Genomic DNA, 18,054 nt, shown 5'->3' with positions numbered 1-18,054 from the left:
GGCAGAGCGCTTCAGTTTAAAAATAATATTCAGGATACCAAATTGGCACAAGGGTTAAAAACGCTGAAGGTGGCATATGACAGAAAGGGCTCTGACATTTGGCAACCTTGTGAGTCATCATTTAAAGTAGTACTGCCTCTGGTCCAATTCCATCTGTATACCTAGTTCGAAAACTTCTCTGAACACCATAATTCCCACGTAAGAAGCAGTGATAAGCCAAATTGCAGAACCGGTGTCAAACTTCCCGAGTACAACAACATTTGGACCATGAGTCAACAAATGAAACACGGTCTCTACGTTTATCGTTGACCTGCTCAGAAAAACAAAGGAGACGGTGAAAGGCAGCTATGTGCTTCATTTTGACAAAAGTTATAGGAAGCGTGATAGCAAAATGAAATATCACAGCAAGCAAAATAAGCTTTTTGCCTACCGCTGCTCGAGATGGGGACCTTGGTCGGCAAAGCAATGCTTACATGTACAAACACCTAGCATGTCAACTAAAAACCACATACAATCGAAGCTGGATATACTGAACTTGGATAATTAGAATTATTAGATATATCAAACATACTAATTGTCCCCTTGAATATATTGCGTAAGAGTATAGGAAAGTCTTGCAGTTTATCGAACTCCAATTTTGTGGGTGTGCCATGTCCCTGCAAGTGACACTTCTCCTAATGACCCCTTTCGATCACCTTTCAATCACTTTTCATTGGCAGAGATGGGTCAGCTGCACGGCCTTGAGCACCTGCTGACAGCACTAGTGCTCTAACACCATGTGAAGAGGTGAACATGGTGTGCGCTTAAGGGCGACCTTTGGTGTCTCGGGCTGAATTTTCATGCTATATTCTGTCATGCGGTGAAGCCAACTTAACTAACTAAAGCACAGCCGAGGCCCTCACATGGCGTGCTTCGCTGCCGAAGCTGTTGCGGAAACCACCGTACCTTGATTTTAATTAGCAACTATTCTATTTATAGCGAACAGCTAACAAGTTTAGGCATCAAGTGATAGGCAGCATTTAGTTCCAAAGCCCCGTCTGCTGCAGCTTCAATGCAAAGAAGGCTGGGTCTAGAAATGCCTAGCGAGAGCTGCACTGCAAACATGCCGGCGGGCGGCACTTTGCTGAAAGAAGCATGTCACTAGCACGATTGCTATTTATCCTTGTTTCTATGTCATAGATTTGTTTCTATATCACTTCCATTTTTATCACATATAATTATCGATATAGTATCAAACTATTTTGCAATCCTCTTCGAGTTTGATATGGCATCCGGGTTCGACTGTACACATAAAAATTCTATATAGGCGATCAATGCGATTGATACAGCAGAGTATGTGCTTGTGTTTTCCCCCACCGTTCATGTATTTGTTTGCTTGTTTGTGCACGCACCCCCACACACATGCACACACACACTAGCTGTGGTTGTAGATCATCGTTGCTGGCGACCGTGTGGGGAAACTGCATGCACGCACGCGCGCACACACACAATGTCAGGAGGAAGAATTTTGAGCCAAATAATTAAAAAAAAAAAGATGCACGAAAAGATGAGATGAACACTCACCAGCACTTCAGCCAGCTCTTTCCCAGCAGCGGCAATTGTTCGGACCAATTCAAGGGCCGGCCACATTGGGTTGCCGTATGCTTCTGCCATTTTCCCTTTGACGACAGCTGGAAAAGAATCAGTAAAGGCAAACAACATCATATTGTGCGGTTCAATGCTAAAAAAAAAAAGCCACAATCTCTGACAGTTGCAATTTCAAACTATATATCACAGTGTTTGATGCACAAGCACTGAGCCCGCGTAGCATGGCAGGCCCTACTGCGATTACACAGGCACAGAAGTTAAAAAGCTCAAATACCAACCTCATACAGAGTTCCAATGTTGTTTTCATATCTGCACAACAAAGCTTTTCAGCACGCTTTACGTTAATACATCATCAAACTGTGTACAGGCTTCAAGCAAACACGTGCTGGGAACTTACGAGGCTAAATGTTTTCCTCACATTACCACACCTCACAAACTGTTAAGCTTACAGTCGCACAATCATGGAAAAGGGTGGTTCCTTGTTTTCCTGATCTTCCTGATAAATACAGATAAACTGTTTTGAAATGTAACTTTTTCAGAGATAAGCGCATGTAAGCTTGGAAAATATAATGCACAACCATCATTTTATAGATAATTTTCCATGCAAACACCAAAAAGTCGGCAATACTTGCCAGGGGAACTCCAGTGGGCAGGCAGGAACTCTTCAAAAATGAGAGTCATCAAGTGTGGATGATACAACACCTGTAAGACGGCAACATTTCAAACGCCCACTAGGAAGATTTTCCATAACATTTTCTTTTCTACATGCACATCAAATGACCACAGCATCTTCACAGTAACACACACACATTGCGGTCAAGGCTTTTTGCATGAACTGATTAATGAAAGTTTGATACAATATCATGACCATTAGCACGGCACACTATGTAACCATAAACTGCACTACATACTTAGATTTGGCAAGACTATTTTCTGAGCTTTTTTCCACGCAGGCCATGTGCAACAAGGTATGCAACAAGGCATGCAACAAGGTATGCACCAAGGTATGCACATGAAACATTGATGAATAGCTTGCCCCAAACTGCTTTAGTTAGCACTCAACAGGTGACATGCATAGGAATGCAACTGCAACTGTTGCACATCAATGACTCATCATTTTGTATATTCCACTGAATCAGTGCATTCGAATGTGCTTTTTTAAATTGCCAGCATAAATTCACTTCTATTAACCAGAAATGCGAAACAATCAACGTGCCTACAGTATTGCAAGCCCAGAGCACAGCTATCAGCAATAATCACACCGTCTCAGTGTAAGACCTATTTTTTGCACACCTGCTCTATCCAAAGAAATTCATACCTTATAAACCTTCAACAACATTCATCTGCTCAGGTGAGATGCTGGATTAAATTTGGTGATCGGCAGTAATCACCTTTGTTGCAGCTTCTCCCGAGTGCCGCGCCATTCTTGCCATGACAAGCAACGCAGACGCTACACCGGCGACCCCTGGTCGAAATGTCTTCAGGACGTAATGCAGCCGGGGCAACAGGTCCATCCGCAGTAGTGCCTGTCCAGAAAGCAAAAAGCGACCGCCAGTCTCAGCAATTGCATACCCATTCAAAGCGTACAGACGAGAACTTAGGGCGGATGCAGGTAAAAAATTTTAATGGCAGCACGAATTATGACGAAATTTTCAGGGATAAACTATCGTTATGCTATTAGGACAAATAAACATTTCAGTACCTTATCTTGAGTTAAAAAAGTTACTGGTAGTGCAGTAAGATAGTCAATGTGTCAGTTAAGGAAAGATAGTATCATTTTAAAAATGCTCGTAATTTAGTCACTTTTTTGGCATAGATCAGCCGAGGAAAGTTCTTTATACAGGACAGGAAGAAGACACTGTCATTTTAAGACAACATTTTCTGCAAATCACACCATTGAAGTGCAATGTTGCTCTTTTTTTCTGTCATTGCTATTTAAAACCCTCCACCACGGTGGCTCGGTGGTTAGGGCACTCAGCTACTGAGCCCCAACCCAACCACCACGGTGCATTTCTATGGAGGCAAAAGCAAAAGGTACCTGTGTGCTGTGTGATGTCAGTGCACATTAAAGACCCCAGGTGGTCAAAATTATTCCAGCCCTCCACTAGGGCACCTCTTTCTTACTTTCTTCACTCAGTCCCTCCTTTATCCCTTCCCTTACGTAACCCCTCGTTCAGGTGTCCGCCAATATGTGAGACAGATACTGCACCATTTCCTTCTCTCCAAAACCAATTTTTTGCTACTTAAAAAATCTGATTTTCCTTGCCACGCAAGCCTTGCAAATGAGCAAGATAAGTACATTAACATGTTTTTCACAAAAATTTTGATCCAAAGCACATTCACAATAAACATTAGCTATGCAGAATGAAAACAAGTTTTCCTAAACATGAAAATTCACCCAAAAGTGTGAAATCAACAAAATGAGTCCAAAGGTTTGAAAAGCTATAATTTTAATTTCATGAGACTCTTTTCTATATTTAAAGCACCTGTTGCGTAGGTAGAACCTTCTATTCAGAGTTGACCGGTGGTAATTGTTTGCAGTTATTTTATCTTATTTTTCCACTTTTAAACAGTGAAAAACTCGAAAAGTCGTGCTTAGAAACTCGTGGATATAGGCTGATCAGTAAAGACACACGGCAGAAACTGTGACAGAACCAATGTCTTACGAAGAATAAAAGCTAGAATTTACCTTTCAATGGTCACGTTACGTGTTTGCGCTAATTACACATTTTGCTTGCCAACTACAGTTTGCAAGGCTATGATTACCCTATATGTATCAATTTCGCTTGCGTATTTAATTTGTTTCTGCTGCAGGCTCAACAGAAGGCCTTAATCAGCCAGGAAAGACAAAAACAAGCTGCACGTTCAAAACGACAGTATTGGGCCCTGCTGGTGAGACCTCATGCATGCCATCTTCACAGGAAAGAAATTCTATTTTCTACATGTCTGCTGCGCAGATCATGACCAAACTTGGATGATATGTACCTTATTAGGTTAGGTTATGAACCTTGTATATCCAGTATCTAGAAATGGGTGGTTTTGATCAAGATGGCATTTTCTGCCTTGCATTCCCCCTTGAGCATGCAACACTCAGAGGTGGTATTCTGAAGGTTCCCAGCAGCAAGTTGAACAAAACCAAAACACTCTGTGTATATAAACCGTGGTGATAAAGCTAAAAAAGCTTCTTTGTAACTAGTACAAGATAATATATGGTTTAACTATGCAAAGATGCAAATCCAGTTGACATAGTATGTCTAGTTTATCACGCTATATTAGTATAGCCTGCATATAAAGGTGAAAACTGGTTTGATAAATAAGTTTCTGCATCTCTTCTTCGATCGTCAAGTGTTTAGAGACGGCACACCATACATTTTGAGCAACAAATTCAGAATAGCAGAAGTGCTTTGTGAGACAGCCACTCGATTCACACCTTTCACTGCAGAATGTATTGACCAGCAAGGATTAATTGAATTCCAAAACAAGAACGGGATATCCGCCGAGGGCTTTTCAGAACTACTTCAAGTGTATTTAACTTCTACCTTTATTTCCTGGGATGGCGAGTTTTACCTGCAAAAACGAGGAGTTTGCATCGGGTCATGCATAGCTCCCGTGCTTAGTGACTTGTTAGCACAAAAGGGTAGAAGGCTTCAGGAAAAATTGAAAGGGTCAAAGGTTGTACAATGTTTTCGCTATGTTGATGACTTTCTTGTTCTTATAGACTCTAATGTGGAAGAATTTGATGCAGTCTTTACGCAGATCAAAGCTAACTTTGTTGAGTGCCTTCACCCCCTCATACTAACTACTGAAGTGCCAGAAAACAATGTCATCCAATTTTTAGACCTCAAACTCAGATTAATGCATCATCACATGTGTTGGTCTTACCAGCCACGAAGGAGAAAGCCATTGCTCTCTTTTATGTCATCTCATTCTAAGCTGGTAAAACGTGCCATGGCGAAGTCATGCTACCACAACGCGCTTAACAAATCTTGCATGCACTCCATGCAAGATAGTTTCCTTCTCCAAACTGATCGGCTCGTTAAGGCTGGCTATCCCAAGCAGCTACTAGTATCAGTGTCCGAATCTATTCTCAGTATTTAAGCAAAAATGGAAAAGGGGAGCAGGCAGAGACGCGGAAGGAAAAAGAAAAAACTACTGCTGTGCCTTACATTCATCAATTCTCCCACAGACTAAAAAAGATAGAGAGCACGTGTCAAGGTTATGTTTTCGGCTCCGGATAAGCTTGGGAAGATGTGCGAAATGGTTAACACTGAATACGTTCCCAGAGATTGCGACATCAAGCATGAAAATCAATTCGTATCATGTGAAGAAGGTGTAGTGTATGCCATTCCCTTGTCATGCGGCAAGCTGTATGTGGGTCAGACGGGGAGATGCCTCAATGAACGCCTGAAGGAGCACAATAACAAGTGCATAACACAGTAAGAGGGCATCTCGGGATCCATTGTAGAGACTGTGAAAGCAAAACTTGCCACCCTGACTTCACTAGCACACAAATTTTAAGTAAACACAGTGACCAATTAACACGCGAAATAATCGAAGCAGCGCACATCGCCTGGTCTAATGACGCATGCGTCAGTAGCCCCTCTTTATCAATCAGCCCTAAAGAATTCGCATTTTTAGCGAAGGTAAAATGATAATGTTGTTATCATCCTTGTTCAGTGCGACATGCATGAATTGACTACGAATCTATGAATGGATGGTTTGGTTTCCTTGTGTTGTTGGAACTGTATATATGCCTCGTTCCAAACAATAAACACCAGTTGAAAGTCAGCGCTCGTGTGTGTCGTGTCTCCCTTCGTGTCCGTGTCTTAGTGCCCGCTGTTCTGGTTATAAATACACACCAGGTGTGCTGAATGCACCTCTATAAACAGTTTATGTGAAAAACTTCCCTATGCCAATAATCCAGAGAGAGAGAGCACAAAAGCAAACCTCATTCAATCAAACACAGTCTCGCATTACAAGGATAGGTTTTGACTGGCTACTTTGCTTTCATACTATTCAAAAGGGGGAAATATGCCACTTTCATAACACTGCCTCATTCATCCGAATGATTTTCCAACATGCCAAACTTTACCCATCATAGAGATAGCTATTTGTCATTGTGATGTGCCATGAATGTGGCAGGTACTGATATACAGGTGCATGCCGGGTGCCCATGAAATATATACACAGATGGGACAAACAAATTCCCTTCTTACCTGCACAAGGTCTATCTGCGAGAAGTCCGCATCCGGAATTTCACTGGCATTTTCGTACTCGGTGTCAGGTCTCAGGAAGAAAGTACGATGGCCGTGCCGCCACAGAAATGCCCTGCCAAACAGTGCCTGCAAGAGAAGGAATTGATTATAGCCACAATAAACATGCAGACCAATCTCAGATTGATTATGATGCCTGTTTTGTATTTTAACAACACTGGCTCTACAGTGCTTACTTGCTGAGGCTGGGAGACTAGCAGTGCCTGCAGCACAGCCAATGCCGCGTCCACCGTTGCCTTATCATCGAGTGCAGATCGCACGAGAGGCGCTAGCCCCGACTGCAGCAGCTGCATCAGCAGGTCGCCTCCTTCCAGCCGGCCCACATAGTGGCCAAGCCAGTGCTGAAAAGAAAGAAGTTTTAATCCACCATCATCATCATCATCAGCCTGACTACACCCACTGCAGGGCAAAGGCCCCTCCCATGTCTCTCCAATTAACCCTATCCTTTGCCAGCTGTGGCCACTGTATCTCCGCAAACTTCTTAATCTCATCCGCTCACTTAACTTTCTGCCGCCCCCTGCTCCATTACCCTTAAGGACCATCGGTTATCCCCTCTTCACCGCATTACGTGCCCTGCCCACACCCATTTCTTCCTCTTGATTTAGACTAGGATGTCATTAACTCGTGTTTGTTCCCTCACTCACTCGGCCCTCTTCCTATCTCTTAACGTTATACTTATCATTTTCCTTTCCATAGCTCGCCGCGTGGTCCTAAATTTCCGTTAAACCCTTTTTGTTATCCTCCATGTTTCTGCCCTATAGGTGAATACCAATATAGCAAACACCTCTCCTCGTGAAGCAAAGCACTCTCCTCGTGAGACGAAAAAATTTAAGCGCCTACTGGTTTTACAAGAAAGGGAAAATAAATTAAAAGCGGAAGCACTTACTTTGGTAAGAATGCGCTCCAGCAGCTGCAGTGCAAATAAACGCTGCGAACGCACTTGGCTGCGCAGAAGGCGCAGGATTTCTGCACTGCTGTAGCCAGCCATCTGAAAAGCGAAGCAAAGAAGTCGAGGTCACTTGTCCGACTTTCATATCCAAGCCCACAATGTGATGTGCCAAAAAACGGGTCCACCTCTGGGTACAGATTGGCAGTGCACCATAAAAAAGAAGAGAATTGAAGGGAGTAATTAAATTTAGTCCCTTTAGACAGTAATCACATTACTCCCTTAAATGCTTTTTTAATTTGAGATCATTTTATTTTTCATGTGAAGTATATAAAAAAAAAAACTGACCGGCAATTACGGTATTCCCTAATGTGAAACTAGAGCTCAGTTTGCTTTTGCGACATCTTGAGGCAGAAAACTTGGAGGATGCTTAAGCTTTAAGAGTACAATGCGGAGCATTGCCACTTTGTCACACCAGGTCTCTAAACTGCACTGAACGAACGCTCCTCGGTGGTGTAGAGCGGTGCGGTGCAACCCTTGCTCGGCGTTTGCTGCTCTTCGTGAGAATGCGTTAAAATGTGCTTCTCTCATTGCTTCAAAGAAGAAAGCTGAAGCCACAAAGGACACGCCTTCGTTCGGAGCGGGCCACGAGGTGCATTACTTACACATTAAGAGTAGTATGTGCCCGTTCCCATGATACATGGCATGGGCCCTAAAAACGGCGCCAACAGACGCCCATGTATCCACTGGTTGACAGTTCGACTACCTGTTCATGGCTGACTGAAGTCACGACTAGCAGTTTTGCGGTCGATCTTGTGCTGACTGGAACGTAATCAGTCAGGCACCTGCGTAACAATTACCTTTAACTGCCAAATCAATTCCCGAAAAACGTACCAAAACTGCCAAAATTTTCATAGTAGTCATAATTTTTTTCCATGTAATTCTGATTCTGAAAATATATTACTTCATTGATTTCTGGTTAGAATTAACACAAAAATTTAAAAAAAAAAAGCTGCTCTTGGGGGTGGGTTTCCCCCCGTGCATACAATACGAATGGGTTACAACGTACAAAAATGTGCCGTATTTATTTCATACAATATGCTCTAACACACTGCCCATTGCAAAAGACAATTCTTTGTCCTAACACAAACAAGGTTTAATCATTATTAGTTAACGTGCACTACCCATCATGTCACTGTTGTCGTTACCTGAAGCCGTCTCCAGCTAGCAAACGAAGTCAGAGTCACTGACAGAAACAAATTCTGGATCGTCAGCAATGCTGCTATCAGATATGCTCCAAGAAGTAGCTATGTTTCTTGGGGGCATCACCGCCAACAGCATTCTTCGTGTGTCATGCCATTATGAAATGACTGTTGTCAGGCTTAAAACACACGTTAAAGGCACCAAATGGGTTTTTTGTGGACAGCTAGTGCCTTTTATCATTCAAAATTGCAAGCTATGCAAGTACCAGCCATAGCTCGTCTCTGGCGGTGGGAGGAGCGTAACATCGAGCTGGCAATATTGTTACAATATTGGTGATGCCTATATTGGCACAATATTGGTGATGACAATATTGGTATAACATTGTACCATTCTATATTGGTACAAAATTGGTATGAGTACAGCTCGGGGCTGGCAGTTAAAAGGTCAAGGGACCCACAATCTTTGCGCAAAGAATTGCCTTACTTGGGCAAGGTAGTGTGTTGTTTTTCACACACCTTCTGCCTGAAACGGAGGGGTTACAGGGGTATCTTCCTGCTATAGCGGGCGGTTGTGGTGCACATTCTTAGCATGATGGCAATCTGCAAACACGTTTAGGAAGTCACTACGCTACAGCCAGTGCAAACTGCGCACGACCCCTCTTGCCTGCCCCCCTGCCCCCGCCGTACTCTCCTCCCTTCACTTTCCACCTTACGCTTCCGCCTTTCTCTCTTCCACCGCTACCCCTCCTCCATTGCCCTATTTTCATTCTTCGGTGTGCTCTTTGCTTTGCTATAGAGCTACTGGTTCACAGTGCTCTTAGCTTTGCTGTAGCTTTGCAGGTTACACCGTTGATAACGACGACGACACGCAAGCTAGGCCTAAGGGCTGCCCTCTAAAGAAATGAGAGGTGAAGAATAAATACATGAAGGTCTAGAGAGAATGTCTTCAGGTAAAAAAAAACCTGACCTCAGGTTGCTCCCCGTGGTGATGCAAACCCTTGTGCACGGGCACTTCTTGAGTGGGTGGCACCAGCTCTCCTTCAAAGTCAAAGCGCCCAACACAGGGGGCTCCATCCTGCACATTACAAAAAATAACATGGTGTGAGGGAGATCTGGACAATAACTTCAAACAGATGTCTACGAGAAATGTAAATTATCTTTTGCAGAATGACATACATTTTCAATGTGGAAATGCGTGTTGCACCAAACATATATTACACACGTGTGGTACTAACTAGGGTGATGATGGCCTAACACATATTTGCACCATACTGTAAACAACTTATTTTTCATGAGCTCTATGTCTAGAGAATGATGCAGCTGAATGCGATACTGTGTGCCGCTTGTGTGGTACAGACTGCAGCAGAAATCACTAATGACACAGGCACAAGCTTTGCACCTTAGAGTTTGCAGCTTTGACTGATGGAAGCATGGTCATCCATTTTTGGAAGACACTCGAACACCAGTACCCACTGAATTTCACAGCCTCAGCCAGGACCTAAATGTTTTCATGAGCGCACCTCACTCTTATGGCAAATTTGTAATTCAACTCAAAAATGTCATCAGAACGTTTGACAGCGGTTGTACTAACCATTGGTTCCCAGAGCTTTTGCCGAGTAAGCAAGGGCTGGGGATAAAGAGGGATTTATTTTTGTGCAATTATCAGTTGATACTTTGCCAAAATTATTCACGGGAACAATATTTCGCGGGCAGTATGTGATTAAGTTGTTTACAGTAAGTAGTTTACAGTACCTGAAAACATCATGAATACGTCCCCGATTCATACGATTTCCCTCTTTATATGTTCAAAATCGTAAGCATTAAAAACTCCCCACAGAGTTGTTCTAATTTTCTCCTGGTTAATATGTACCCAAATAACATGGTTTTCCCGCTACCACGTTCTACATTTCGACAACTTCTTGGTTGTATAATACGTTTAACAACCAACATACAAACATATAAGCTGTTGAGATGTGCCAGTGCCAAGAGATGCTAATTGACATTTTAATCGAGTGAAATTGTCAATAAACAACTTTATATCACATTCAGCAATGACATCTTTCAAAATTCGTAGAAAAACCGTTAGCGCCGCTCGAACTTGTTGTTCCTTGGGTTTCTGGGAAGCATCAAATATGTATAGTTTGTAGGCTTACTAGGACCATTTCTGTGTATAACGTGGTATGTGAACTTTGCCCACATTCTAATGATAAGGCCCACAAAAATTTTGTGTGGACAACACAAGCACAAGCTTTGCACCTTGGAGTTTGCAGCTGTGACTGGCGGAAGCATGGTCATCCACTGCAGCTTGTCCTTTTCAACGTCGCTCATGTTGAGCCATTGCTTGGCTGCTTCCGACGGCTTGATTGGCAACTCATCTTCGTCTGTAGGTTGCAGCAGAGAGACAGACATAAGCAAAGAGCACGGATTACTCTTGGACCCTTGGGGAGCAACTCTTTTATCGCATGATTAGAGTAATTAATTATCTAGTGCAATCTGTCACATATAAAACTCAAACAGCAATGTTGACAGTAGTTTTCAACTTTAGCACCCACAGAAATCATGACAAGGAGGCAGACCAAGACCATAAAAAGAAGGGCCACAGTTTGGTTAACAAACACCTAACTTTTTCCTACAGCTTCAGTGTGATACCGCTCACAAACATCCCTAGTTAACCACATCAATGTGGCAGTCTCACAGCACTGCTAATTCACCATGCTCTTAAAATGCTTCAATATGACACTTCAAAAACATCGTCAATTGACCATGCTAGTGCACTTCGATATAAGCAGACTAAAGCCACACTGTAAAAAAAAGGGGGGGGGGGGGGGGGCTGGGATTTCTCACCATACATGCCACACAAAAGAATCACTATGATGCGCCACTAAGACCGCCTTTTTTACACAAAAGAAAGGCCCGTTCATTGCAGCACAAGTAAGTGTGGGTCATGGCTCCACTATGTCTAAGTAGAAGATTCAAAGGAACTTTGGATCCCAGACCAACATATACACAGCAAACCTCAGCTGCAAAATTAGAAAAACAGCCAAGCATGAAAGCCTACTGCAGCAGCAAAGGCTGCTGTGATAAAACCAGGTTGGGCTTTCGAGTGGACAAAGGCCATGTCATCTGTTTTTTTCATAGTCAGATGGCTGATCTCGTCAGGTGTATCAGAGTGACCAAGCTCGCTGCTTTTAGCCCGGCTGATTGCTTCACTCAAGAATGGGCATAGCGTAGAGTTTGTATAATATCTGACCAATGAAAGGCATTAGACCAATGCATTTTAGGGGAATGACCGCAGCAGTGGCCAAGTGGTTGAGCATCCACCTAGGTTTCGATCCCCAGTACCACCGGGTACCCACCGGTGATACAATGGGTACAAGCTTTCCCCTGCATGGCGCTCTGCTTCTTTAGGGTGAAATGCTTGGGGAATGGGTCTTTGACCCCACCTTGAGTAGTTGAAAATATCTTGTGCCATGGTACTCTTTGGCCACAGATGCCCTTGTGCCATAAAAATCATCATCAGCAGCAGCATTTTAGGGGAAAACCTCAAGGTGGAGCATATTTGAACTAAAGAATAATAACTCCATAATTGAAAGTATCAGGTAGGCACTAATGAGTGATTGCTTAATACAATGATAGGCATGGTTTGACTGCACTACCACACATGGCATGCAAAGGCATGTGTGACATTGACAAGATTGCGCAAGCTCACGGAGATTACGTAGTAGAATCTCGTTAATTAGAACTCGCTAACTTCCTGTAAATTCATAACGCCGTGTTAGCCCCATCAACAACAGGTGCATTAGAAAGGTTCCTCTTAATTCAAACTACACTTAATTCAAATCAATTTCTGGTCCCCTTGAAAAGAGTTGAGTGTATTATCATTATAACACAACCATTAAAGTTATGTTCCCAGGTAAAAGGAAGCCCCCCAGTGCCAGTGTAAAGTGCGAAAAACATCACACTAAACTTACTCAGGACTGGTGCCTCAACCCCAACTCCATCCGAGACGTCAACACAGGCTGCTGAGGCAGCTGGGCATCCCTCTTTGTATTCGAGAGTAGCCGCAGTGTCTGCTTTAGTTGTACTCATTTCAGGACCTTCTTGCTTCAGCTTTGAAGAAAATAGCGTAGCACTTTCACCTGCAAAAGCGAGATTTGATTCCTTTTAGTTTACACAACAAGAGATAAATGAACAAATAAACAAGCTTTCAGGCAATACTTCTACATGCATGTAATGTGCCACCAAAGACTGGGCGCCGAACACTTCGTTTGAACATAACTACTACCTTTTTTATGCATCGCATGTAAAGAAAAGTATGAATAAACTACTTTGTAGCAAGTATATTCACAAAACTAAACTGGTGAAATCACTCTGGATGACTGCGTAATTGGCTGATCTTCCCTTCCATATTCAATGAACACAGTAAAACACTTCTGTACTATGAAGTGTGCGCCTTCACTAAATTTAATAATCAACATCATGAGCACATGTACAGTCTAAAGTTGACAGCAGAGAGCATGCTTCATTTGGTCAGAGTGCAAACAGTGTGCCCCTGAGGGGAGAAAACTCGACGCAAGCAAAGCATGCCTCTTGATGAACCTTTCATTCCAGTTTGCACATTTTGACACTGATGACAAAGAAAACATGTACGAAGCTACCGATAAAACTTTAATCTAGAATGCACTTTTTTGTCGAGTAAACCACGCCATTCAGTTCGTGAGACTACGCTACATGCCAAGAGATGTTTAGCCTACCTGATGACTTCTGGCTTGTGCTTGATGTTGCAACATCAGGTGGGCTGTCTTTCGAAGCCCTGCCGTAATTTGCATCCTCCCTTTTTGAGGTCTGTGATTCCAGAGGCTTTCGTCGAGATCGCAAAAAAGCCACTGTTTTGGGGTCTGAGCGACAGAAAAAAATTGTTCAAATGTTAAATTGTACTTTGTGAGTACCATGCTGCAAACTAAAGAAACCCGCGCTTACGCACATTCAAAGCCAATGGAATGAAATCTTCATATTATAAAAAGGAAGTGTGAGCAGTGAATCACAAGCTATAATGACAATTGTTTAGAGCTATCTAGCTTACTCAATTATCAGAGGAACTCGGTTACTATTAGTACAGCTTAACTAAGGCTGTACAAAATCAGCTCCAAGCATTATGTCAAGTTTAGTTTATGGGGTTTTAACATCCCAAAGCAACTCAGGCTATGAGGGATGCCTTAGTGAAGGGCTCCGAAAATTTCGACCACCTGGGGTTCTTGCACTGACATCGCGCAGTACAAGGGCCTCTAGAATATTGTCTCCATCGAAATTCGACCGCCGCCACCGGGATCAAACCCACGTCTTTTGGGTAAGCAGCCGAGCGCTATAACTACTGAGCCACCGCAGCGGCTTTCAAGCTTAACGTCTAACAGTGGCAACAAAATATGACTTCTCTCAAGGTGCACTAAAGGCGAAGGCAGGCATGAATTCTATTGAGTTGCATATCCATACCAAATGCTGACACCAGTACATTCACTAGCTAAAAAAAAGTAAAGAAAAATGCAAGAAATGCTGACCAAAAGCTAGTGTATTGAGGTGGTTATAATAGTCAGTCCACTGAACCAAGTGGTCCTTGTGGAGATAGAACCACACTCACAAGTCCCTGCCATGCATTCATTTCTTAGCGTAGCGATGTGAATGAAAGGCGGTGAACAAAACAAGATTCACACCGAGGCGAGAGAGCAGCTCCTGCTGCGCCTTGATCTTCTCGTCGTGTGACATGGCTTCAAGTCGTCCAAGGTTTTCCAAGTGCACAGCCTCACAGTCATCCTTCGACAGGACAGTGCTAGACGGTATTTCCGGTGTCGGTTTTGGGGTAATTTGCTGTTGGTTCCCATCTTGCTTCTTTAGTCTAGACGCAAACAAGCTCTTGCGGCCCTCTAGTGTACATCCCTGAGTTAAGGAATGAATTCAGCATTATTGGTCACGTCATCTCGAAATGAGCTCGAGACAGTGACAAAAAAAGTAAATGATGGGCATAACATCAAGAGAAAGAGGCAGAGTGTTTCACTGAGAAGCAAAGATCTTAGCCATAGTATTTAAAACTGCCAACATAATAATTTGTCAAGGGCAAGGGTATACCACGTAGTGATGCATGGATCACTATGTGGTATTCACCTAAGATCCCTAAATAATCATTAACTGAACTTCTTTTCTCATGCTGTTTCTGTTTAAAAAGCCAAACAGTGGCTGTGACATAAAAGTTGAGTACAGAATACTAGGGACATAAAAAAAAAACGAGGTAATCGCTGTTCCATCATCTGAATACACCACAACGCTTAAGCCAGCCTGCCTCAAGAGCTGGAATGATAACAAATGAATGAAGCAGCAATTATTCCTCAAATTATTTGAGCTTCATGCAACCTACACTGAACGTTTAACACCATACCTAGCGTATTTTGAAACTTAAACAGCAAGAGTGCATTGGTTTGGTTTGGTTTATGGCAGTTTAACGTCCCAAAGCGACTCAGGCTATGAGGGACGCTGTAGTGAAGGGCTCTGGAAATTTTGACCACCTGGGGTTCTTTAACGTGCACCGACATCGCACAGTACATGGGCCTCTAACATTTCGCCTCCATAGAAATTAGACCGCTGTGGCTGGGATCGAACCCGCGTCTTTCGGGTCAGCAGCCGAGCGCCTTACCCACTGAGCCACCACGGCAGCTACACAAGAGAACATTAATTCAATTATAAATTATTTATAAGATGCGATCAAATACCATGTGTTGGTCCATGCTAACTAATGTCCTGTGCATCATTACAAAGAAGAAAACATCAAAGTGAAATTTTGATGTTTGTACAACTTTAACACGACTGAAGGCAATAAATGATCAGCCACAGACAACTGAGGCTAAGTGCTTAGTATTCCCCTGTGGTCTACCAATAAACAAGGCACAAGATAAGAATGGCTGCGGGTTATAAATGTAGATGGGGTAGCTCATGTGAGTGTCATAAATAGGCAAGTCTTTCCTAAAAAAGAAAAAAAAAATCAGACAGACCTTCTTTTCTTAATTAGAAGTGTTCCATTAACACAACACTGCCATTTCATTTCAGGCTTAGTTAATAAAATATCTAACCTGTCACCTTGAATAAGGGACTTCGGCAGTGATGCATTCCTGGAGATTAAGTCCCCACAAATGGCAACAATTTTTATTTAAAATTTAACCAAAGTGCCACCGTGACAGCAAAATTGCAGGCACAACAACGCAAGTCTATTCCCACATACAACTACCAACAATTTAAACTTTGCTCTGACCTTTTTCACTTGAGGCAGGAACTTTTTCAAGTTTCAGTGGCAGAGGTTTAAAGAATTTAGAGCAAACACAGCCATTTTTGCAAACCTTGACTTAGAAACAGCAAAAAAAAAGATGATACTTTGCCCACAGCAGTCATAAAAAAAATAACAGATGCACAGGAGTGTGCAAAAAGAAAAAGGCTGCTCACCAAAACTTTCGTAGGCTCGGGGAATGGTGTTGTCGAGGCAGATGGAGGCTTTGCAGAGTCTTTGCTCACACTGCGTTCCTGTGTAAAGCAATGGAAAAGTATATTCAGGGAGAAACACATAGACAGAGAAACCACATTATTTTGGTCACATATTAAGCTCCTAAATTATCGAATATCTAGAAATATGTATAAGGTACATTTGGTGCATGCCTCATTGGCAACTTCCTTCACACGATATACTGAGAAAGCCTACATTATATGTTACTTAAAATGCACAGCCTAGAATGCTATGAGCTTTGGAAACCTTTAGGTCAAAGTTTTAGTGATTTCACCTTGACCCTTCAGAAAGTTTACAGACCCTGTGCCTTCTATGGCAGCAACAGCAAGGTTAAACCTGATGCAATTAGCTCTCTACCATTAAGTTATTAATTCATGCAAAGTAATGAGTAAAAGCATGCTGGATGCATGTCCCCAATTTGCCTGAATCATGGCCCATGTAACTCCTTCATTGTCCTGACAATGTTTCAAATGTATCCTTGGAGCACTGGAATATGTTAGCTTAGATTAGGCAAGGTGTAGAAATAGTAGAAAGACAACTGACAGGACATATATTTATTATACATTAAACAAATTTTAGCGCTATGTCTCATCCTTAAACACAGCATTCTTACAAATAATTAAATTGTAACAAGTTAGCTTCGTCATTATGTCCAGATGTTACTATCACTTTCCACCATAGAGCCTGCCTCTTCCACAATTTTTACGTTCACCTATAGAATGAGACGTAAACATTGGCTTTTCATTACTTGAAGCATCTTACTGCAATTACTAGATTCTAATAGATTCGAAGATGCATGTACTGAGATGTCATAAGATTTAACCTGGGGCACTCTAAACTGGCACTCCACATAGGCTATGGTTAGAGCGCCATCCAGATGGAACAACTGCTGCTCTGGTGCCATTCAGGCATAACAGGAATCGTCCTGAGTTACGTCCACATGAAACAGTGATTGTCACTTAAGTTCCCTAATAACAACAAAACTAATCTGACAAAAACCATGCAACAGCATAATGCTGTGTACTCGGATGCCTGAATAGAATTCTGACAGCCATTATACTGTTCTGTGTAGGTGGAAAGCAAGGCATTTTGTAAAAAAAATTTGCCACTCTAGCAGTTATGTCCGGAAAGAACAGCTACTCTCATGAACACAATGAACCTAACTTGGTTAAACCAAACCTAACCGCTCGAGATGCAGTAGGCATGAAAACAAACCCCACAGCAACTGCCATCACACATGTCGTGATGGTATGTGCCAATCCCAGTGTGATCACATCCTGATGGGACGCTTGACACCAGGGTTGGTTTTAGAGGAAACAAGGGGTCTGGTACGGATGCAACTGCAGTACCAGTAAATGCTGCGTTTAGACAGAACTCCAACAACAGTCTGCCTCAATGGTTCTGCCTCACACACAACAACAACAATGGTTCTGCCTCGACAGAACGCTAGACACACCGTTTGACATAACCCACAGAGCTGTTTTAGAACCTAAATATCACTTAAATGGCAACTACTGCAATTAATGAAGCATAGCCTGGAAATTAAAGTTTACATTCCATGCCATC

At 42.6% G+C, this 18,054-nt stretch overlaps 1 protein-coding gene across 3 annotated transcripts in view; it reads right to left on the bottom strand.

The window, feature by feature from the left end:
* The window catches only part of LOC144104719 (RNA polymerase II-associated protein 1), a 37,926-nt gene that overhangs the window by 18,881 nt on the left and 991 nt on the right, over positions 1 to 18,054 (bottom strand). For all 3 annotated transcript variants that reach the window (XR_013308623.1, XR_013308622.1, XM_077637877.1), the window contains exons 2-13: positions 16,431 to 16,508; positions 14,657 to 14,879; positions 13,703 to 13,846; positions 12,920 to 13,087; positions 11,205 to 11,329; positions 9,916 to 10,023; positions 7,747 to 7,848; positions 7,037 to 7,201; positions 6,804 to 6,929; positions 2,979 to 3,113; positions 2,220 to 2,289; positions 1,564 to 1,670 (exon numbers count right to left, since the gene is read on the bottom strand). Coding sequence is in view for 1 of the 3 variants with exons in the window: in XM_077637877.1 (XP_077494003.1) it covers positions 1,564 to 1,670; positions 2,220 to 2,289; positions 2,979 to 3,113; positions 6,804 to 6,929; positions 7,037 to 7,201; positions 7,747 to 7,848; positions 9,916 to 10,023; positions 11,205 to 11,329; positions 12,920 to 13,087; positions 13,703 to 13,846; positions 14,657 to 14,879; positions 16,431 to 16,508 (1,551 nt within the window). In the remaining 2 variants the exon portion in view is untranslated. The remainder of the gene's footprint in view (positions 1 to 1,563; positions 1,671 to 2,219; positions 2,290 to 2,978; positions 3,114 to 6,803; positions 6,930 to 7,036; positions 7,202 to 7,746; positions 7,849 to 9,915; positions 10,024 to 11,204; positions 11,330 to 12,919; positions 13,088 to 13,702; positions 13,847 to 14,656; positions 14,880 to 16,430; positions 16,509 to 18,054) is intronic.

Source organism: Amblyomma americanum, chromosome 9 (assembly GCF_052857255.1).
Source record: "Amblyomma americanum isolate KBUSLIRL-KWMA chromosome 9, ASM5285725v1, whole genome shotgun sequence".
Classification (NCBI taxonomy): domain Eukaryota; kingdom Metazoa; phylum Arthropoda; class Arachnida; order Ixodida; family Ixodidae; genus Amblyomma; species Amblyomma americanum.
Note: the sequence above shows the minus strand (reverse complement) of the source record. Positions and strands in the feature narration are given on the sequence as shown.